The 23,497-nt window shown below is 39.5% G+C and overlaps 3 protein-coding genes and 1 long non-coding RNA gene across 6 annotated transcripts in view; 1 reads left to right on the top strand and 3 right to left on the bottom strand.

The window, feature by feature from the left end:
- Positions 1–23,497, top strand: part of LOC114134325 (uncharacterized) — a 42,415-nt gene that overhangs the window by 10,973 nt on the left and 7,945 nt on the right. Inside the window, exon 3 of the long non-coding RNA XR_003593370.1 lies at positions 3,809–3,882. This is a non-coding gene — a long non-coding RNA (uncharacterized LOC114134325). The remainder of the gene's footprint in view (positions 1–3,808; positions 3,883–23,497) is intronic.
- Positions 1,553–2,959, bottom strand: LOC114134324 (ovarian cancer G-protein coupled receptor 1-like). The gene has a single exon (XM_028000848.1). The coding sequence runs from the start codon at positions 2,605–2,607 to the stop codon at positions 1,684–1,686; it is 924 nt and encodes a 307-aa protein (XP_027856649.1). The 5' UTR covers positions 2,608–2,959; the 3' UTR covers positions 1,553–1,683.
- Positions 8,736–14,532, bottom strand: LOC114134321 (B2 bradykinin receptor-like). Of its 2 annotated transcripts, XM_028000846.1 has the most exons (3): positions 14,395–14,532; positions 12,510–13,562; positions 8,736–9,211 (listed from the first exon to the last, which is right to left on the bottom strand). In XM_028000846.1, exons 1-2 carry the CDS (start codon positions 14,412–14,414, stop codon positions 12,548–12,550), a joined length of 1,035 nt encoding a protein of 344 aa, XP_027856647.1. In that variant the 5' UTR covers positions 14,415–14,532; the 3' UTR covers positions 8,736–9,211; positions 12,510–12,547. The 2 variants fall into 2 exon arrangements, with proteins under 2 accessions (XP_027856647.1, XP_027856646.1); XM_028000845.1 differs by lacking the exon at positions 8,736–9,211 and having other exon boundaries at positions 11,829–13,562.
- Positions 18,836–23,482, bottom strand: bdkrb1 (bradykinin receptor B1). Of its 2 annotated transcripts, none has more exons than XM_028000843.1 (2): positions 23,404–23,482; positions 18,836–20,158 (listed from the first exon to the last, which is right to left on the bottom strand). In XM_028000843.1, exon 2 carries the CDS (start codon positions 20,153–20,155, stop codon positions 19,049–19,051), a length of 1,107 nt encoding a protein of 368 aa, XP_027856644.1. In that variant the 5' UTR covers positions 20,156–20,158; positions 23,404–23,482; the 3' UTR covers positions 18,836–19,048. The 2 variants fall into 2 exon arrangements, with proteins under 2 accessions (XP_027856644.1, XP_027856643.1); XM_028000842.1 differs by lacking the exon at positions 23,404–23,482 and adding an exon at positions 21,782–22,037.

The following is a 23,497-nucleotide window of genomic DNA, read 5'->3' as shown; positions in this document are numbered from 1 at the left end:
AATCACTTTGTAAAGAGTGATTGATTAGACAGAATGTGTCTGTCTAATCTGAACACGTCTCATTTCCTGATTAATTTTCCTGAAATGACTTTATAACAAAGGATCTTCAGTGTTTATGACAGGCAAGCATGTAAACAAATAAATAAACCAATCAGCCATTATAAAGGGTTAATTGGCTGTAATGACAGAAAAACAAAGTATACTTGGATCTTGGGTTTATTTTAATGAGATCATGTTATATTGCTTCCATTATCTTCATTTAAATCCATTATTTCCATAAGAGGGACAGTAGAATACATAATGTGTGAAATCTGATTTACAACCTAATCTATTTTCCTAATGCATATAATACCCAAGCACAAATTTCTTACTCTTTCTTTATGCAGTGTACGCGTCCGTCCATCCATTCCTGGGATTAGGAGATGTAAAGTCTGTGTTTTGGCTACCATAGCAACAGAGACATGCTGATGCTTACATGTGTTTTGTGATCAACTGAGCATCCTCAGGATAACAGTCCAATTCTTTACTCAGCATAAAAAAACAGGAAGCTAATGTCATGCAGCTGAGTCATAAAAATGTCAGAATCTGAAAGCTGGAGAGGATTTTCCTGTTCCAGAGCAACAGATGGAAACGTTTTCACCGAACTCTGAGGTGGACTAAAGAAACTACATGCAGGTTAAGTTGGTGAACTTTAACCTGGACATGTTTGAACAAGCGACTTTTGATGATTTCCAGTTTTTGACTATTTTGTGACATTTTAGGAAGACGTTAATCTTTATAAGTCAAAATTTGTTACAATTATTAAGACTTGATTAAAATTGTTCATTGCAGGATGTGTAATAAAATAACCACAATTAGTTGCATGAGCAACATGTTCAATTAAAAAAGGCTTGTGCCTATATTATTGAATGAACAGCAATTTTTATGCTCAACAACAAAGAAATTTTTTGTTTTCAATCTGTTGTTCAGAATATTCAGTCATCAGCTTGGTGCAAAGTGCTTTTCTTTTCTACCATCCAGCTTTCAAGAGGAATCTGTAGAATATCAGAGTTTGTTGTTTCATCCTGTTCTGACTGAAGGACCTGCTGCTGAAACACAGGAAGCCAACTGTTAAAAACAATACGCACCGCTTCCCTGTCATAACTTTATTAACGTACCTTATTGACTTTAAAAGAAAACAATTTAATCCTTCAGTTATTTTATATATTGAATAATTAAACAAAAGTCCAATAATGAATTCATTCCTCAATGGAAGGTTTATAGATTGCCAAAAAGTCTGGTGCAGATGAAAATAAATAGAAAGAACTGTAAATAATTTTTCAGTTCTGCCACTTAAAGAATCTGAACTGTTAAGTATTTACCAAGATAAAACTATCAAAAATATAAAATTCACTTCCCATTTATTTGGCAGATTAATAAATAATAATAATAAAAATACAGACATGATTTTAGAGACTTTCCTTTAAAAGGTTGGTTTCCTTTCAGAAAGCACTGTAAAAACATTTTACACAAACATTAATGACTTCCTTCTTTACAGAAAGTAATCACCCCCTTCAGTTGACTTCAGTCCACGTATCGAGCAATTACCGTGGAATTAAAAAGCAACATTGCTTATATTTGCTAAATTAAATAATTTTGTACATGATCATTTGATATAAAACTGCAGGTTAGCAGAAGAGGAATTCAGGAAACTGCTTGGATCCGTGTCGCTCTATTGATGAAACTTCTCCTGTTTATCGCTCTCAAAATCTCTCTCTTGGCGCTCTCATTAATTAAACAGTAGATGATGGGATCCAGAGTGCTGTTCAGGGTCGTCATGGCGACCGTGACCAGGTACGGGTCTCTGAGGCTGCGGGCCCAGCCGCAGGCCCCCGGCTCTAGGACGACCCGCAGGAACATGACGGTCTGGTAGGGCACGAAGGAGGCGACGTATGTGAGCAGCAGCAGCAGCAGCAGCAGCCTGACTTTCCGCCGCTCTTCCTCCAGGATGGAGCGGCTCTGTCTGAGCGACTGCATGATCTGCTGGAAGCACAGCGTCATGACGACCAGAGGAAACAGGAAGCTGACCACCACCCGAACCAGGGCAACATTGGCGTCCTTCCAAGTCAGTGGCATCGGCTGGTGGCACAAGTTGAATGACTGCAACGCCCCCATGTGGTGAAGCAAGACAATGTGAAGAAAAATCTCCAGGAGCCAGACGGCAGCGCTCAGCAGAGCTGCGGCCCTGACCTCTCTGACCCAGTGGAAGTGCAGCGGGTAGACCACGGCCAGGTAGCGGTCCACAGAGATGCAGCAGAGCAGACCCGAGCCAACGTAGAAGCTGTTGTACATGATCAGATACATCACACCGCACAGTTGATCAGAGACGTTCCAGCGCTGCGCCATCCCGATCCAAACAGGCAGAGTGACCGTGTAGAGCAGGTCCGAAACACACAGGCTGACCAGGTAGACCGCCATGTTGTTCCCCTGCAGCGCCAGCTTCCAGGCTACAAACAGAGACAGGCAGTTGGCTGGAAACCCCACGATAAAGAATAAAGAGTAGACTGTGGGGTACATGTGCTGCTCCACTGAGGAGTTGGAGCTGCAGGAGAGGAGCGTGGAGTTCATCCTGACACCACAGAGACCGGTCCTTAATGAACCGTGTCCGGAAAACTCTCAGATCCGCTCAGCAATGCAAATAAGATGACAGGACAAGCAAGCTTGGGTTTAAAATAGTTTCAACAGACAACAGAACCAAAAAGGAAACAGATTTTAGGTCCAAAATGGGTCAGCATTACTCTAAATCTCCCAGGTCATCATGGGACGTAGACGAAGTTTTGCATGACTATGTTTTATAGAAAGCCTCTCCAATGTTTTTCTTTCGAGTTAAAACTAATATCAGCAGAAGGCACTATGAGCTTTCCACTAGTCTATTTGCATATGACTCTAAGCTGTCAGCAGTGTTTGGATGCCTGGAGTGATCTGCTATCAGATCGGACCGATCTCTTCCTGAAAGGTTCAGAAAAGTCACAGACCTTCATCCAGTAAAGTTTTGTAACGTTAACAGTGAATGGGAGACATTGCTTTTCTTTTCTTGTGCTTACAAGATGAAGATTTCAGGAAACATCCATAATTTTTGCTGTTTCCCATTTTTAATCAAAATGTTTTGAAGCTGAAGAGCTTATTGACTGAACCAGCGGACGCTGAAGTAATGGGAAAGGCTTTCTGGATTCTCTGGAATTGTGATAACCTCAAACTAGGAAGAAGATAAGAAAGAAAGAAATGTGAGACTGATCAACTATTTGCATAAGCAAAGAGTGGAAACTACAGACATCCGTATACAAAACAGGAGTGTTGCGTGACTGTAACTGTGGTTCACATGCTCTCGTTAAATCTTGGGTTAAAGTTACCAGAAAATAAGAACTAGGAGCTAAAAGTCCAATAGTTTGCTTTCTGTAGCAACATGAAATGTATTTCTGTCATGTGAGGATGGAGCCAGGCAAAAGTTTAGGAGCTAAATGTTAGGATAGAAACCGATTGTCCCACTGAGGGAAATTCAGATCCGTCAGCAGCAATTTAAACAGAAAATAGAAGAATGAGATTTTACAATAAGGACAAGTTTATAACATAGGAGAAACCATGCAGTTATTAAAGGGGTGGCATTATGCATTTTGCAGGCACATGGTGACATTTAAATGTTTGTAGTCAGCCGTTATAAAATGTATTTTTTTATATTTCTTCTGGTATTTTTATGATTTATCTTCAGTTCCAAGTCTGTGAGTTTTGAAGGCCTCCTTCCCATCACCCTAATCTTTTTCTCCCTTCACAGATCAACTCTGCTGCTCAAATAAGGAAGCAACCAGCAGGACTCTGGAAAGCAGACTGCATCCATTCAGCCAATCGGTGAGTCGGACCAGGAAGACATGTAGAATCCGACTGGTGCATGCTGGTCATATCAATAGATCACTTTCAACCCAAACCTGCCAGGGGTATGAATAATTTAGAGTCCTGTCGTAGCAATAAGAGACCCAGAAGGAGTTGAGGCTGTGCAGATATTAAACATCCAGCCAATGAAGCGATGTTCAGTGGCTGCTCCCATTATCGGGGTGAATCCATTAGCACATAGCTGAGAACGGCTGTGTGCGGTAAAGTTGTTTAATTATGCAACAGTTTGATTTTGTTATTCTGAAAGCTTTTCCTGTGTGCAGCTTAGCAAAGATGTTTCTGTAATCTGAGTCACATAAAGTTCAACTTTTGACCAAGATAACAAAAAAACCACACTGGATAAAAATAATCACACCTTTGATTTAATTTATATTCTCTGTTTTCCTTTAGCACTGACTGCCTTCATTTCTATTTTCACTCTGTGTTACATCATGACTGCATATCAGGCAATGTTTGATAAAAAGTTAACGGACGATATTAGGCTGAACTAAGTTACTCACTTAAAATTATTATCAACAGCCGATATGAAGGGGCTGTTTTTACATATGAAAACTAAGATAACTACAAACTCTCACACAGCTTGAGCCATGCCTCAAATATCGGCCGAATCTGTCAGCTAATAAAATAAAAATAACATTTTACATCAGTTTGTTGCATTTTGGCTGAGATAAAGTGCATAAAGGAAAGCTCCTGTCAAATAATCCTGTAAATGTTCATTTATTCAACTTCTGTTGAGCAACAATTTGCAAATTAAAAATGTAATTAAGCAGTTATATACTTTACCCTGCAGGTTCTTCCAGACAAGAAACAGAAAAACTCAGATACGTTTTGAGAGGAGGGTGAATTTTCCTCAAAGTGACGTAGAAAAGACATTAAACTCAATCTTATAAGTTTACAATTTAAGGAAAAAAAGCAACATGGAGGGGATTAAATACTGCTAGCTAAAAAACAACATATGTATTTATTATATTTTAAGGTTATGATCTGTGTAGATAACTTCATGGAATATGCTCTAATAAAAAGAATTAGCTGAGTACATGGTGAGTTGATGAGATCATGAACATTTAGATGTTCATGATGCATTTAAATTATTAATATTTCAGTGAGTTTCTGTCAAAATGGGGAGACTTTTTCCGGACAGCATTTCTAAATGCGCCTGAGGGAAATATTAGGTCATATTAACAGAAATGTTTTATTTTTTTATATGCAGCCTCTGAATGCTGTGAAACATTTTTCCACTTGTAAATATCTTCTTCTAAGCTGATCTTCTGCAGTATTGTAAATATGTAACTAACAGGATAAAGTGCTGTTTAAAGGCTCTGGGCCTCTTTAAGATCGTTTTTATGTTTCGTCATTGTTGCTCTTAAATGTTTCAGATGATTAAATACTTTTTGATATCAGACAGAACTGAACAGATTCATTCTGACCCACTGTTCCTCTCTCATCTGGAGCGTTTTCTTGTATAAAAGTCCAGTTCAAGGTCCTTTCACAACACCTGGACTGAATTCAAGTCCTGACTTTGACTAGGCCGCTTCAAGGCCATCATTCATTTGCTAGAGTTGTTCAGTGTTAGGCTTGCTGGTGTGTTTTTATCATAAACTGATAGAAGAATTTTCTGATGAATGTTATTGATTATTTTCAGACTTGTTGATTTGACATGTCAGTAATCTGGCCTGGTTAATGAAAATGTTTCATTATTTAATGAGCAGGACAATTATGTTTTCACAGAAGGGCTGGTGTGTTTTCTTTCCTCCTAAATAAATGAAATCATTCTATGAAAACAACTTTTTATATTTAATCAGATTATTTTTGTTTGATAGTAAAATGATAAAAGCAATCAGATGCGACATAAACAGAAATCTGCACAGAAAAACAGTTTTTAAAAACAGACACACGTTCAGTGAATAATTTGGACTTACGTTCCACAGAAAACCCGCTGGAGCTCGATGTGCAGGACTGGGTTGTATCTGCTGCTCAAAAGGTCAACCTCTGTCTCCTGTGACCCCAGTAGACCCAAAACTTTTCCTTCAGATTTAACCCAACGCTTATCCAGGCTTACCGGAGCAGCTGGGATTCATGATCTATTCAGAGATACTCCACTCTTATGTACAAGGAAATAAGATGCGAGAGAACCAGGTGATTATTAACCAGGTGATTATTAACCAGGTGATCATTAACCAGGTGATCAGGAACCAGGTGATTATTAACCAGGTGAACAGGAACCAAAGTAGCAAAAGTAGTCCCTTTGCTACTTTTTATTTCTAGCAAAGGAACTTTAATGTCTCATCTTGTTAGACTGTCCCACTTTATTCTTAGTTAACCTTTTAATTCAATTCAATTCAAAAATACTTTATTAATCCCAAAAGGAAATGAAATAGAAGCCGTCCTCTGCCCAATAGGAAGGGGTTAAACTAAATCACTTTAAGCCCTCAGCACTTCTCTTAGTCAGGAAACAGAAACTTGAATATAAAGTGAAGGTCGATCAGCAAACAAGAGAAATTGTTTTCTTTTGGGAGTTCTTAAAACTCCCAATTTAAGAAGTTATAGTTATGAAGAGAAGTAAATGCAGAAAGTAGTAAATTAATTTGTGCCTCTTGAATTGTGCAGTAAAGCAAACTAATTCAGAGTCTGTTGAGGTTTCATTAAAACTTCAAAATCTCTTTGCAAAGGATGATGTAAGTTTTACTGCTCTATTTAAGTTAAATTTAAAGAGGAACACGAACCAAAAGGTTCTTTTGATTTCCTGTCCTTGAGAAAATAAAGACAGTCTCATGTAAACTGTTCTTCCTGTTTACTAAGTTTACAGCTAATGGAATCTGAAATATGGGAATAAGTAGATGAACATGTTTAGACTCGTTTGTTTTTGGTTCCTATCTGATCTCATCTTAGATGAGGCTGTAAAGAAAACTTGGCTTTGTGAAGGTGATCAGGAACCTGAAGATGGAGGAACAGATTGAAAGTTGCTGCCTGACGGATGAAATATAGAAATTTTAACAGGCAGATTTTAGAAAGAAAAGGTCAGCAACCAGCCAGCGCTGAACTGGTCACCAGTAACCAGTCACCAGTCAGGTCTGACTGGCAGCTGAAGTGACTCAGTTCTGCTGATAGGATATTATAGAGGCACATCAAGGAAATAGATAAAGTTACTGTCACCTTTTTCCAGGATCAAACACAGCATTTAATGACTAAATCATTTTCTATTTTTAATTTACATCACTCACAGCCACTCCTGACTTGAACCTGAAAATAATTTGTATAGGAAGTTAAACATTAGGGTGTTGGCTCAGAGACATTCTGACTTCAAACAGTGAAAACCTGCAAAAAGCAGATTGGCAATCATAAGACGGGTCCAGTGTGGAAAGGGGGGGAAGTAAGTTTCTCATACTGGAGACAAACAACATAGTTAATGTGGAGAGGAGTTGTTCAGTTTAATCTGAAAACTGCATGTTTTACAGATAATCTGAAACTATTAATGATTGTTCTGACTGAAAAACAAGTTGATTGTCCGAAAAGTTACCACAAGGTTAACTGGGCTGCGGCGGCCAAGCGTTCAGAGCGGCGTCGCTTTTTGATCCTTCGATGTCGGCTGGAGGGAACAATCCAACGCTTCACCAAGCGTTGGATTGTTCCCCCACTAATAGGGAACGAGGGCTGGGTTTAGACAGGTGAGACAGGTTAGTTTTACCCTAGTGATGCAATAGTAATCCTGCTCAGGATTACTGATGGTAAGCTAATGAAACCAATAAATCACTCCATCCTTCTACATCGTACAGTCAGGAGGACATGCAACATAAAAAGTGAGTTCCAGATTGTAAAGATGAGAAACAGGAGGCAGCAGAGAGCTGTGCTAAGAGGATCCTACGTGTTGGAACCAATAACTGGTTTAACCTTGCAGAGCCACAGAGACCACAGGAGAAGTAATGCTGGGGAACATTAAAACATGAGGAGACCACAGAGGTTGACAATCAGGCCCAGAAAGCCCGTCAGACGGCTCCTTATATCTGCTGCTTGATTAACCACCAACGTCTCTGCAGACGGACATTTTCCTCGCTGCCTGTTATTGTTCAGCCTCATCTGAAGGGAAACGACCTTGATTCCTATAACTGCTGTAACTAGTAGAATAAATCACTGTAACTTTCTGTTTTCTGGCCCTGCTGAAGGAACGAAAGCTGCTTCAGAATGCAGCTGCAGGAATGCTGAAGAAAAGCTCACATTACTCCGACCCGAAAGGCTCGGCGTTGGCTGATCTGGCCCTCCAGACCCTTCAGGCCTTCTGTTGAAAACCAGAGAAATAAAACTTACAGTGAGGCGTTGCTCCGCTGATGAACAGCCTTCCTGCTGTCCCACTTACAATTAATGAAAACATTTCAAATTAAAATATTACACCAGACCAACAGCGAAAAAACTACTTTTAAAACATTATCTGTAACATTATTTTCAAAAGGTACTTCATCTGAATCCATATCCTAATTTACTGAAAATGACTCTCCACACCTATTTGTTCCTTATAATTAATTTCTCTTTTAACTCTTTGACTATAACTATATCTTTATTTTTCTGCCTGTTTACTTAAATTGGTCAATTTTCCAGTGTTTTTATTCCTAACCTCCATAAATCTCTTTTCATGCACTTAGCTGGATGAAACGTGTTGTAAATCAGATATAATTGGTTGATAATTAATCTATATAAAGTTATGGGTCACCTTTATGATTACATACCTGTTATTTACACAAACTTTATTCTCAGCTTATATAACTTTAACCTTTAACCTCTCGATATTCACAAACCGAATAAATACAAGATCAGAAAAATCTGTAATAAGAGACAGTTTATTGACTTACAACTTGTTATATATCAAACACATACATGAAGTATAAAAAATTCACTTTAGACAGAAAAACAGAAATATTGACATTTTAAAAGAGGCGGAGCCTCATTACATCATCCTGTTGGTGTTTTTCAGCAGAGAAAACTGTTTACAGGAGGATAAACCAATGGATGGAAACAGAATCATTTTACATTCTTCATTCAGCCTTCAGCAAAGACACACATTTAAAACGTAACAGTAAATACACTGCCAACTGCAAGAACAGTTTTTCTGTAGCAGTTAATGTCAACCATTTAAAGGTTATTCCACCAAAGCTCTGTCAGTAGGAGGAAGTGGTTCACAGAGTGAGAGCGAGAGCCATGGCAGGGAATCAAGAGAAACCAAAGAGAAAGAACCAATTCTGCAGAGCAACCTGTGCATCCTGTAAGTTCATGGCTGCAGGAAGCCGCTCGCTTTTATCTGCATAACAGAAGAAAATGTTTTGCAGTGAGACGTGCAGCAATATCCCACAGAGCATTTCTACATGTCACATAGATGGATTCAGTAATACAAGTTAGTCATGTCACAACAAACATCCAAATACACAAAACAGTTAATAAAATAAACACACATGGATAGGCCTGTCGCGATAAACGATAAATCGATTAATCGTACGATAAATTAAAACTATCCACGTCATTTTAATTATCGGCATTATCGTCTCTTCTGACCTTTTTCTCTTTCTGTTAATGAGACTGAATGAAAAAAGGCTCAACTCCGGTGCTCTCCACTGACCTCTGACCTCATTTCCTTAGTGTGAAGCCCAGCGCACACGACACGATCTTAGAGCTGTCGGCCGATTGTCGGCCCATTTTCAAAACCTGACAGATCACACATTAGCCGACAGAAATCCTAGGTATAAAGGTTCGATCCGGTTCGGTCCTGCCATGTGGTGTCCAACAATGGGCACAAAATAATGGCTACAAGTTCAGTGAACTAATTTTAAAACCAGGCATTAATCAATGCTTTACTACAATCTACCTGCAATGCATGTGGCTAGTGTCAGTGTAAAGTCCTGACCGAATGAAAATCATTAGAACCTGTTTATGTCACGTTAACGAAGAACAGCTGAAAAGTTACCAGGTTTATCAACTGCAGTAGCAATTTGGCTCCAACTCCTCCTCTTGTCATTTCTATATTCTTTGCATGTTGAATAAACATTAATGTTGTTTCCACATATCATCTCCAATGTCCGCTGGACTTGGGCCGTGTCAGCTGTTTGGGATTCCCCTCCATAATTTCCCCTCAGAAAACACAGAGGAGAATCCTCGCTTTCTGATTGGCTACCTGTCACATTCAACAGGTTGCGTTAAGATCCCAGTCGGGAAAAACCCTGATTTAGATCGGAGCGGCAACGACGATCTACCGTAACACACCACACAATCTTAGAAAGACCAACGTTTTAATATTGTTGTAAGGGGAAAAATAGGAGCAAAAATCATGTAGTGTGAACTATTGCATCAGGTAGTCGATGTGCCCATTTTCTCTATTTAAATCTAATTATTACTGAAGGGCAACATAATATACAGACTTCATAATCTGCACTCTTTTGGTTGAATGCAGTATTTATTTACACTTTGGCTTTATGTTGTTTAGTTTTTTTTTTCCAAGTGAGTTTTTTGTTAATGGAGACTGAGAATCCATTTTATTTTTGTTTTTGGTTGTTTAGTTTATTTTGTTTATCAGTTCCAGTGTTAAATATTCTTTTGAAAATAAAGTGTATCTATCTTTGACAGGAAATCACATGCATTATTACGTCATTTCCATTAAATCAGTGTAAAAAGGTCTTCAAACAATATTATCGTTTATCGCAATAATTTTTGAGACAATTAATCGCTCAGCAAAATTTGCTATTGTGACAGGCCTACACATGGAATAACGACCATTAGAAGCTTTCATACACAGAAGTCCTGCTTCCTTCGTTTGACTGATTAACTTCATTTCAGTCCATTACTTCTATAATTATGAAACCTGTGTGGTGATGCTGGTTAATTATCAGACAGCTCTCATGGTCTGCATGACTTCCTGTGAGAAATAAACGTGATGTCCAATCACAGAGCTGCTCTGGATGTGAATGGATCACACCTTCATTCCTCTACCCACAGCGTTGTTCATGCATGTCTTTCATAGTTTCCCTTTCATTCCATGTATAACAATAAATATACAGAAAATGCAGCAAACCTCCATTGTAACATTGCAATGCAGTGGAAATGAAATATATACAAGGAATTATAAGACTAATTAGAGAAAAACAGTCCAAGACAAAAACATTTTAAAAAAGATAGACTTCCTCTCTCCAGACGAATAGTCAAAAATAAAATATTACAACCATGTAGGTTTCTGCTGTTATTTTTATTTAGAAAATGAATGTGGAATCCTTCATCTGAAGATCTGTTGGGATCTGTTGGGATCCCTGATCTGCCTCTTGAGTTTAGGAGAGGGAAAACAAGCTTCAGTGAGTTTCAACAGTTTTTTATGTACATATTATTTTTTTAAAACATTGTAAGTAGGAACCAGATTTCTCTGCTCTTGTTAGACGTAAATATGACATTTGGCCACAGCAACATCTATAACGTCTAGATCTACTTGTCCCTGCAGGGTTCCTGAACATGATGCCTTGTTGCTAAATATCAAACATAACTTCATAAAATGATCTCTGTATTATTTGACTGGTTTTTAGGGGACATCATGGGAACCCTTTCAAAACTTTCTAATCTAAACACAAACAGGTTAATTTTGATTTATAGCAGGAACCTGAACGCAGCTGTGAGGAACTGTGTGGTTTTCTCATGGTTTAGTTTTGCGGTCTCTGATTTTCTTCTCTTCTTCTTCCTCTGCTGAGGTTCTGCTCATAAAAACAGTCCTAGTGATACAAGAAACCAAACATTAAAACGTTTCATCTCTGTTCTCTCAGACTTAAAGTGAAGCTCTAAAAGATGTCATTTGTATGATTGTTTCTGCTCTGATCTGCTGCTCCTTCCTCAGTAGTTTTACACATCTGAAGGTTTTTCTCCTTTTTATTTTTATTATTAACTCATGGTTTTGTTTGCTTGTTGTGGTTTTTTTATTCAATTCATTTCAGTTTCACAATTTACAAAAACGTAATCTCAAGGCACTTTTCAAAAAAAGTCCTTTCAGTTTAGTCAGATCCATTCCAGTTGATCATCTGTCAAACGGCACATTAAGCTGTTTATTCAAATTGGGTTAAAAAGTTTTCTATCTAAGCAGATTGCTTCAAGTTTGAGCTCTAATTATTTGGGAATGGTCATACTGCAGCTAAATGCTTTAATATTTGTTAGAATCTTTTTTTCTGAAGAAGTTATAAAAAAGCTTTTGGAACCATTAAGTCAAACTGGCTGGATAAAGAAAATCTCTCCAATCCCACCTGGAGGGAAGTGGGATTGGAGATCATGAGGCTCGTTCACTCACTCGCTCGTTCACTCGCTCGCTCACTCGCTCGCTCGCTCACTCACTCACTCACTCACTCACTCACTCACTCACTCACTCACTCACTCTCTGTGAGGTGCTACATCTGTTTTATGGTGAATCTTTTCACAAATCTAATTTGTTCATATTTAGTTTTCAGATTACTGTTCACACTAAAGGTTTGGCTGAAATACTTGAATTACTCATTAATTCACAATAAAGAAACCAGCAAAAATTCTGAATGACCCACCAAATGTTTACGGTAAAACATTAAAATAGCTTCAATACAAACCTGAATTAAAAACGTCTCATAGAGGAAGTGAGTCAGAACTAAGAGGGATGAAATACTGATAGTTTGGTTCTTGAACTTCTAAGAGTCATGGTTGGAGTCCGTTTGTGGTTCCACAGCAGAAAAAGTTCCTTAACTTTTTTCCGGAAGTTTCTTCCGACAATGACGTAGAGGATGGGGTTGAGAACGCTGTTGAAGAACGCCAAGTAGGTGAAGATCTGCCCACAGAAGGACTGGACTTTCATAGAGCTGCAGTCTGTCAGTATACCGGCCTTGTTGAGCCAGGTTGGGACTTTCCGCAGATGGAACGGGACCCAACAGATCAGGAACGCCAGCAGGACGGCCAGCACCAAAGTGTTGGCCTTGTGATTATTTTTCTTTGCGTTTACTCCTTCCATAAATCTGTTTCTCAGAGATTTGAAGATGTTGATAGTGCAAAAGAAAATGATGGAAATGGGAATAAAAAACCCTAAAACCAAAATCATCCACTCCGTCGTCTTTAATATAGTTGGATCAGCTTCACTACAGGAAGTAATATTTCTGTGAAGTACCAGTTTCCTGTTGATAAATTTTGGAACACTGAGAACTAATCCCAGAATCCAAACCACAACACAACTAATTTTAGCAAATTTTGGGCGACGCATTTTTTCTTGGGACAGTGGATGGACCAGAGCCAAATAACGATCGATGCTAATCAGAACCAGGAAGTAGATGCTGCAGTAGACGTTCATCAGGATGCTCACGTTGACCATTTTGCACAATCCAAGACCAAAAATCCAGTCAAACTTATTCCAAGCGTTGACGGCCCAGAAGGGCAGGAAGGAGACCAGGAACAGGTCGGCAGCAGCCAGGTTGCTCAGGTAGATCTCAGCCACGGTGCAGGGATTCTTATGGAGGATGAAGACCATCAGCACAAAGATGTTCAAAACAATTCCCAGAACAGAGATGGACAGGATGTACGCTGGGACATAAGTGAAGGTCCAGTTGTCAAGTGAGCAATTATTAGAATTTGTTTTGTCTCCATCTGCAGCCAGCGAGGTCAAATTAGCAGGGAGGCTGCAGAGAAATGATACAAAATAAAGCTAAATATTAATGGTGCGTTCACACCAAACGCGTTTTGAGCGTCAGGCGCATCTGGTTTACATTTAAAGTCAATGTGGAGGCCCGTCGAGACACGATTTGAACCATGTGACGCGTCCATAGCGTTCAACACTCAGCATAGACTTTGAATATAAACCTGACGCTCAAAACGCGTTTGGTGTGAACGCACCATGAGATCAGGCAAGGTGAATTAAACATTATATATGACGCTATTACAATCTAAAAAAGTGATTTAAAATTATTGCCAGCTGGCCTGAACAGTTTAAGTGAGCCCTGAAAAGTATCTGCAGAGGCTATTAATAGAATTGTTCAGTAATATTATTTATTAATTATTATAATTACTTATAATTATAATATTTCTTTTACAAGAGAGACCTGACCAACCCTGGCAGCATGCAGAGACAGAAAAACGAAACAAAAACATACCGTTACAACACATAACCACAATAACATAAACTTACTTTTATGGCTCTATTTGGACTTTGTACTTTATAGTTTCAGCTCAGCCTGTCCCTCATGTTCTCTCTGGACATTTCCAAACTTACCAGTTGTATTTTTTACCTTCAAATGTTTCTTCAAACTGAATAAAACATGTTGAGACAAACTCAGTCTGTTATTTGATAGAAAGAAAAACCTGCTCTTCAGCTTTAAACGCACTACAGTCATCCCTCTGCATGCAGTCATAATGCTCATTACTTTGCATAACGGTAAATATTGTTAAGTTGTAGGTGGCAGTTACTGAATCTTAGATGTTTAATTAGGAATACGTAGTAAAACTTGTGCATACCTGGTGGATAAAAGAGCCATTGTCCAGAGGAAAGCAACCAACAGCAAGTCCCCTCAGTTCTTCACTGCGCCTGTCCTCGGTGTGTGTGAGAGTGTGTGTGGAGTGTGCAGTAGTAAGTAAGCGGTTTGAAATGATGTGAGCTGTCTTTAAATATGAGATGACTTGCTTGGTTCCCTCCCACTCTTCAGACGTCCCTCCCCAGTTTTCTTTCTGCTGCTGCAGCAGAGCAGAGCTCCTCTGGACTCGGATTAAACCCGTCAGTCAGTCAACCCAGGAACAAAGCTGCTTTTATCTTCCACAATGGTGAGGGATGACTAGGATGGTTTTTCTCATTTCTACACATTAGGAATAATTGTGTTTTACCATTAGCTCATAAATTATCCAGTGACCCAACCTTGTTTGGTTCTGAATCAATTATTTAGCAACTTTCTTAAAGCATTTATGAGGGAACAATAACCAGGATTATAGATCCTCTGTTTTCAGATCACAAACATCTAAAAAGAATCTCATTTAATAAAGTTTTAGAGTCTAAGTGTGATGATCTATAGATGTTTGGACTTTTAGTTTCTTGTGTTTTGGTTTTGATCATTTTGTATTATTTACTTAGATTCTGGCCTTAATTTGCTTTTCTGTGTTTGAGCCACTTGAGACAGCCACCCTGGACCTTACAGAGCACATTTGACTTTTGAAATATATTTATTTTCTTTTTGTACTGTGTATTGTGGTCCAAAGTAGCATTTCTGGATTCCTGAAGTTTCTGTAATTTTGCCTCCATTCTGTCTAAACTCTCCCCGCTGCGCTGTGGGGGAGTTTTAGTTCAGCTCCTTCCATGTTAACCCTTTGAGAAAACAACAATATTTTTCCATTTTACATTTTTTTATTCCTGTAGAACAGCAGAAACAAAGTTTGGCGTTTTTCCCTCAGCTGTGCCACATTTCCCCTAATCAGTGAATCTGCTTCTCTTTTACAGCCTCAGCATTTGGACTCCTGATATTTTATTGTTCAGTGCTGCTTTTTCTTTTATTTCCTGATTTTATATCCAAGCTCTTTGTCCATTTTAATAAATTCATGTTTTATTAAACCTTCCACTAATCGGGCGTGCCGTGGTGGCGTAGCGTTAGCGCGACCCATATTTGGGAGGCCTTGAGTCCTCAACGCGGCCGTCGTGGGTTCGACTCCTGGACCCGACGATATTTGCTGCATGTCTTCCCCCCTCTCCTTTCCCGTTTCCTGTCAGCCTACTTTCCTAAAAGGGACACTAGAGCCCACAAAAAGACTCCCTGGAGGGGTAAAAAAAACCTTCCACTAATGCAACTTTCAGGAATCTGTCTGCCCCTTGGCTCTGCCAAACAAACATTACACAACTTTATTACTATTCAGTTAAATTACCTTTCTGTAAACACAACTTTAAACTATAAACTGAGTTAAAAAAACACTTTAAATCTAGCAAACAATGACAGTTTGATAAAATGCATCTCATTTTCCCCCCAAATTCAGTTTTTATTTTTCAGAAATCCTAGATTTACAAAGTGGACTCGTTTTAAAACACATCAAGTGACTTGGTTACTGACTCAAATTTAAATCATTCAGTAGAAAAATATCCAGTTATGCACAGCAGCACATAAAAAGACACAACAGAAAGACTTTATTGCAATAACAATTTACCTTTTTTACAGTATGAATGTGATGATGTATTGTGCAAAGGTGAATCAGTGGCTCCGTTAACAGAAGTCAGAACGCTGCAGTCATGTTGAGTCTGTTTCAACCCGACCCAACCCGGTTCTGGTTCTGTCGTTTGTTTCCATGGAGATTCCCGTGAACCTCCAGCTGATGGAGGTTCTGCTCACGTTGACCCGAGTCTTTTCAGCGTGCGCATCAGAATCACTATCCAAACTGCAGCTGCACAGTGCAACAGTTGGTAGCACTGCTGCCTTTCAGCAAGAAGGCCGTGGGTTCAAATCCCTGCTGGGAGTCGTTCTGCATGGAGGTAGCGTGTTCTCCCTGTGCATGCCGGGTTCTCTGCAGGTACTCCGGCTTCCTCCCAGTCCAGAAACATGACTGCTACGTTGATTTAACTCAGAGGAATAACTCAGCTCCTGACTCGTTCTCTTTGTGGTTCTAATTATCTGAGAATGTAGAAATTGAATTTATTCCTCAGCCTCATGAATCCAACATATTGTAATTATAATAGTCTAATAGTGCATCAGCTTGCTGGCTGTGGTCAGGTCTCTCCCAGACGGCTATTAGCTAAACCCGGGCTCAGAGGGTCACATTGCACTGACTGCCTCTTTCCTCTCTTACTGTAAACAATCGCTTAGTAATTTTCATCTGAACTGACTTGATGTTCCGTCTGAACCTGTTGTAGACGGAAAAAACAGATAAACGAGGAGCAGAGAAGAATCTGATTATCCTCCGGGCTCAGTAGAACTGTTCTGTTTCCAATTTAGTGCTCAGCAATAAGGATGCCTGCTGTACCTTTACAGCCAAACGCCATGATGAGAATACAGGAAAAATATGTTTTAAAAAGCATTAAAATCTTAAATGCATTGGTTTCAGGAGTTGTGAATGTAGAATGCAGAGTTTCTGCTAAGCTAAGAAAACAAATGCTGAGTCAACATAACTAAATGCAGATCTACATCAAGCATACAGCATGTGATCCAGTGCTGATGCTTCAGGTTCAGGGTCCTGCTGGTTCTTGTCAAAGTTCTTTAAAAGATCTGCCCAGTTTGTGTTTTATGCTAAATACAAAACAGATGTTAACTTATTTATGGATGCAGTGTTGCCTGAGATCAGAGCTAGTCCTGAGTCACACCTACAGCGTTACCATGGAAACTAAAAGACTTTACTGAAATTCCTGAACAGCACCTCAGTCATGCTAACCTTAACGACCCGTTACTGGACCCGTTACCAAGCGGGTCCAGTAGTTTCCCCCACAAAGAAGTGTGTTCATCAGAGTGTCAGAATGGCTGCTGACAGTTTCTATTAAATAATTAGCTTGGTAGCGCTTCAGCGCTAGTGGAAAATTAAAGCTGTCCTGCCTGGAACTGTGATTAAAGCCAGTCTGCTGAACATATTTCATAAAGAGCCGGTTTCCAGACAACACTGTGCTAACTGTATTAATCATTTTCCATATGGGAAAGTTTAAAGTAGGCGGAGTCAGCTTCTAATGTCAATCACACTTTTTCCTCTCAGGCTGTCAGTTTAATGACAAGAGAGCTTGAAAAGTAAGCTGAGCTCTGAGGCAGGAAACAGTTGGGAAGAAATACAAAATATAGAAAGTAATAGAGTAGACTTACAACAACAGGGTGGAATTATATATTAGGGCTGAATAGTAGCAGTGCTGCCTTGCAGCAGGAAGGTCCTGGGTTCAAATCCCAGCCTGGGGTCTTTGGATGTTCTCTGTGCATGCGTGGCTCAAACACAACGTCTGTTCATGTGAAGTGAAGTTTAAATTCCTCTGAGCTTCAGACAGAGACAGGAACTGCAACCTGAAACTGTTCCTCCATTCTGGGTCAGCCAGCTGCTTCATCTCTCTGTCCAACTCCTGTCCTCAAGGGCCAGCTCCTAAAACTTTTTAACGTGTGCCAAATCCAACACAGCTGAATCAAAGGGCTGAATTACATCCTCAGGTTATACAGAATGATGCTAATGACCTGATTAACCGTAAACTAAATGTAGCTCAAGAGTGTTGACAGATAAACTACTAAACGTTGTAAGACTCTGACAACCAAGGACTGGATAAAGAACACTTGATGATGAGGTCACAGATCTTGGCCCCTGTGTGACCTTTAACCCTCACAAATCTGACGCACAGTCAACATCCGTTAACAATAGTGACGGACAACTGAGGGTTGATTTCTGCTTCTAAGCTGATCTGATTGGACGCCGGAAAACATTTTTGTGTTCAAGTTGTGCTAAAAGGAGTTAGCCTATCAGTGAAGCTATGCTAGCCTAAAATAGCATCTAAATGCTAACTTATTTATGGATGCAGTAGAGGCTAATGTTAGCGTCTACAGTCCACATTTCTACAGAAGCTCCATGAAAGATCAGGACTTCTGAAAGTCTGGAAAGATGAACTTTTCTCCAGACTGATGGTTGAAAAACCTGAAGATTGAAATCTATAGATAGTTTTATTGTTGAGCTTATTTTTATTGTCTATTTATTTAGTAACTTAGCAGCAAAAATGGGTTTTTGAATCGAAAATGTTGCTTATTTCATCAATAAGGTTTTGGATTAAAATGCAATTAATTACAGACCTGTAAATTAACTCAATTAAAATTTCTAATCCAGTCCCTCTACTAATCCCAACTGATAGATTATCTGTCAAAAATTGGCAGTTCGTTTTAAATGTGATGACATATCTTTATCTTGTCTTTGAGATATAAAGTGAGAAATTCATCAAGAACCCAAAAATGTGGACTTGGTGAGGGAATGCTAAATTTTTATTTCAGATGTTCACCTGTGAAAAATGACAATAAATGTAAAATGTAAACAAGACTTTAAAAGGAACAAAACATACAAAAAGCTCACAGTTCAGGACAAAGATGTCACTGAATCTGTAACCTTGAAAGTGGACAAGAGTAAAATAACATCCTCTAGTAATGCCGCCTACTTCCTGCCATCATATGAAGAGCAGAGGAGGAAGTCTTTAGAGTCATATTTGATCTTTAGCATTAACGATGACCACCGGCTGTAATTGCTCTGTTCTGTTGACAAACGTAGACACCAGCGATCGCTGATGTGTGGCCATGTCTGACCCTCTGCGCTGCTGTCTGGCCCTCCTGTAGACGGCAATAACTTTCCTTCTGAAGTACTGACCAGAGAAGGCGTAGAGCAGCGGGTTCAGCAGGCTGTTGAGAAAGGCCAGGTACACGGAAACCTGATCGCCCAAGCTGAGAGTTTGAGACCACAGCTCTCCGTCCAGCACTTCCACATCACACAGCGTGTCGATGAAGGTGAGGACCTGGAAGGGGCCCCAGCACAGTAAAAATAGCAGCATGACGGCGTAGATCAGCACCGTAGCCTTTGTATCGTTGAAGTCGTGAAATGTGAGATTTTCCGTCCTCTGAGCCAAAGCCTTGATTATATTCCAGCTACTGAAAACAATGACAAGGAGAGGAAGCGCGAAGCCTAAGACGTTCAGCATAATCTGATGGGCAAGCTTCCAAGGACTTCCATAGGTGTAATCTAGAATGCAGGAAGTGGTATTGTACTCCTCAATAAACTTGACCTTCCTGTGAATTATTGTTGGCAGACTGAGAAGCAGTCCAAACATCCACAGGACGAAGCAGGCTATCTTAGCATACAGTGTCTGTCTCAGCCACCGCGCCATCATGGTTTTCACCAGCGCCAGGTAGCGGTCGATGCTAATCATGACCAGGGTGTAGATGCTAGTGTAGAAATTGATGACAACATTGGAGTTGACCAGTTTGCACAAAGCATCTCCGTACGACCAGTTGAAGTGGTTCAGGATGTACATGGCCCAGAACGGAAGGCCACACAGCAGCAGGAAGTCGGCCAGCGCCAGGTTGCACAAGTAGATCTCCGCTACGGTCAGGCAGTCTTTGTGGGCTGCGAACACGGCCAGGACGAAGCAGTTGAGGAGAAGCCCCAGCAGCGACAGGATGAAGATGTAGGGAGGGACGACGGTGTAGATCGTCTCCCAGTCTGTGGAGTGTGGAGCGTCCGACGGGCCGAACGGGAGAAACGAGCTGCTGTTGTCAGACCAGGAGGCCGTAGATACAGGCGGAAGAGACTCCATGAGCTGGAAACAAAGAAAAACCAGTAAAATTATGTAGATGGTACTGGTGGACGTAGAATTTTATTGTTAGATTTTGTGGTAATATTGTGATACTGATAAAGATTATGATAAAAATAACAAACAAAAAAACTAATGACCTGTTTTTAGGTAATAGTAAGTCTGTGACTGCAGCATTCATACCACCATAAACACAAATACTTTAAAACATTCCCAGTGTTTCCATTACTTTAAAAGTCAGATACAGTGAACCCGTTCCAAAAAGAACCCGTGATAGGCGAAATCCCTGAAGTAGTTACCTATATTTTTTTTACAATTATTATACAGCATAATTAAATATTCTACATTGAAACCAAAGAACAAAACCTGTTTTCAGGCCTAAGCATTTTTTTTTAACAAATAGAACATTTTCTTACAAATAACTACAGTAAAATAATCATGTTAATCATCAATACGAAGGTAGGATAAATTGTGACTCGTGTATTTCACTGATCCTCTGACTGTGACGCTGCGGCCTGATTCTGCTCTCTAGTGGCTTTTTCTTCTGAAGCCTATGGTGCAGGTGCAGGGGGGCAACTACATACTTTCTGAGGTTTATGTGAACATGTCATCACCCCCCACCCCACAAAACTCATTTTTAATTAAAGTATCAATACTAATAAATGTACATATATATGAATAAATCGTTGCCTACAGGGCAATTAAAAAAGAAAGAAACAAATATCAGGGCAGTATTTCATAATTTAATATATTTGAGCCAAAGAGCCTCTTCTGTTATCCTGTCTAGAAGCGCCTGTGGCTGCAGGTCTGAGGCTTTTTGTTAGCATGTTTTCTATCATTCTTATAGATTGATAGGAAACCTTATATAAACTGGCCACCCGCATTAATAAAACGGTGAAATAATATTGGCCACAAAACACTATTTATAAAAGATATCAACGTTTTTCCTACACAATCCTAACAAACGTTTTTAATGATCTCTTCACAATATTTATTTATTTACTATTAATCTATTTGTATGATTTGTTCTTTAAATTGCCATTTATATTATTTTTCGGTCTCAGGAAATGACTGAGGGATGAAGAGACTGATGTCTGGTTCTTTAGGTTCTTTAGGTTCTTTAGGTTCTGCGGTTCCTCTCCTGATCCATTCTGTCTGATATCAAACAACCCACTGAATATCGATACACATATTTTTTAAATGCCCCTATTAAACGTCACTGTGATTGTTTAGCCTGTTTCTTCCCACCACCGTCTGTATTTTTGCCAGAGGTTTTACTTTAAGGACGGTGTTTTATCGGGCGGACATTTTAAAAAGACTCGGGTTGATAGCAGCTCACAGCGGCTGCGTAGCAACCGTCTCTAAGCAACGGTGACAACAGCGTCAGTTCGTGTGGTTTAGGCCCCGAAACGAAAATATAACTGACCCTAATATTTCCCGTGTTTTGTTTTGGTCATTATTGTTACACTTATTGTTGAGGTGTGTGTGGTAGGTGCGTCTATCAGACATTTGTAGCAATACGGAATAAATCGCGTCCCGTATTGGACAACAACAACCACCTGTCATTGTAGCCTAGCTTAAGCTAACCTGAATATTTAACTCTCTAGTTGATACTCTGACATTACTTACCTTCTGTCTTTCAGCCACTTTGAAAAGCTTTTCTTTGTCTCTCAGCATATTTATCCTCCCCCTCTTCTGTTTTCTGTTTTGTGCGCCGGAGGTTTATCTGCCGCCCGTCTTTAGCTCCCTGTTCATTCCTACAATTCAAATTTAAAAGGAAAAAAAAACGCGCCTCAGCGCTTCTCTAAGGGCCGCTGGCCAGGCTGCCTGTATGGGAGGGAGAGGCTGGCAGGAGGGGAGGGGCGCCTAATCAGTGCTGTTCCTCTGTTATTGATCATTTCATACATAAACAGCTGTTAAGTACATAAAATGCTGACTAGAAAAAAAATCCTCACATCGTTTTTGCGCCCCTCTAGTGCAGCGCCCCTATGCGTTGCATTCACTGCATAGCCACTTTTTGCGCCACTGTGCAGGTGTGTTTGTTTCGGGAGAGGAACATAGTTATCGGTAGTTGTTGTCGCTCCTTTTTCTTCTGGGCAAAAATATTTGCCAAAATTTGCCAAGCTGTATATTTAAATACCATAACGTTATTGGCACACAGAAGAAGCGCGGAGACTGTTTAGCCAATCAGGACGCAAAACACACTGCAATGTGAAAAATAAACCGCGTTATAGCGATCACTAAACCGCACACAGTAACCACATTTAATCATATTTTGGAATTTACTGACATTTATTGACGTTTTCGTGGAAAAAAACAATGGAAAAAAGCAAAAATATTGTCAATCGTGTTGTTAGTTTGACTGGAAAACTCAGTGCACACCTGATAGTATCTCACTGTGAAGCTGACTCATCGCAGATGAGTCTGCTGTTGCTCTGCTATTTAAACAATAAACTGAACTTAATGCTCTGATTGATAACTACAATCATTTGGAATATTTTTATGATTTAAATGACTTTTTTAGTGCTTTTAGATGATTTTTCCATCTTCCTTCCTTCAGATAAACCAACCTGCAGGGCTTGTTGAACAGCTGAATCTGTTCATGTAAATTTCAGTAGATTTTAAATCTCCATGTTTGTGACAGTAAGATCAGCAGATGCCTCCAACACGTTTTCCTTTCTGCTCATTGATCCTGGTTCAGCCTGGCGGCCAGTGAATAAACCAAACAGACCTCAGTTACTGTCATTATGATCTCTGAGGGAAAACGTTGTGATTTGTTAATTGATTCAAAATGTTTGATCAACCATCAGAATATTTAAATTATGTTGGATTTTTTCCTGAATAAAAAATAAACCCAGATAAAGGATTGGTTCATTTTCACCATGAGTCTGTTTACACATCTGTACATTTTACATCCATTTATACAAATACACATAAATATTAAGAAAAAACAAATGTCTATGTTTGAAGACAAAAGTTAAAAGAAATGTCATTTTTATTGTTAAAGTATAAAGTAGTTGTGGTAATAATAACTGATCTAATGTCAGACACTGAGGGAAAAAGAGTTTTAAGATCATAACTTCAGTAAAGTAATTCTAATAATCCTCCAGATCATTTTCACGTCTTCAACGCCGTAATGCTTTCAGTTCTGTTTTCTGGTCACTTCTGCCTGGACCTAAAGATTTTAATGGATTATGTTTACCGCCTGGTTCTGTTTGAGCCAAAACAAAACCAACCTGAGACGTTCTTACCTGCAGCTGGACGAGAACGCTCCTTCTGCAGCAGGTCTGAGCTCTGCACACCGAGCTTCGGCTCCAGTATGCAGCAGTGGAGAAGCAGATCTGC

The sequence above is a fragment of the Xiphophorus couchianus genome, chromosome 19 (assembly GCF_001444195.1).
Source record: "Xiphophorus couchianus chromosome 19, X_couchianus-1.0, whole genome shotgun sequence".
In the NCBI taxonomy this organism is placed as follows: Eukaryota; Metazoa; Chordata; class Actinopteri; order Cyprinodontiformes; family Poeciliidae; genus Xiphophorus; species Xiphophorus couchianus.
This window is presented reverse-complemented; position numbering and strand designations above follow the sequence as displayed.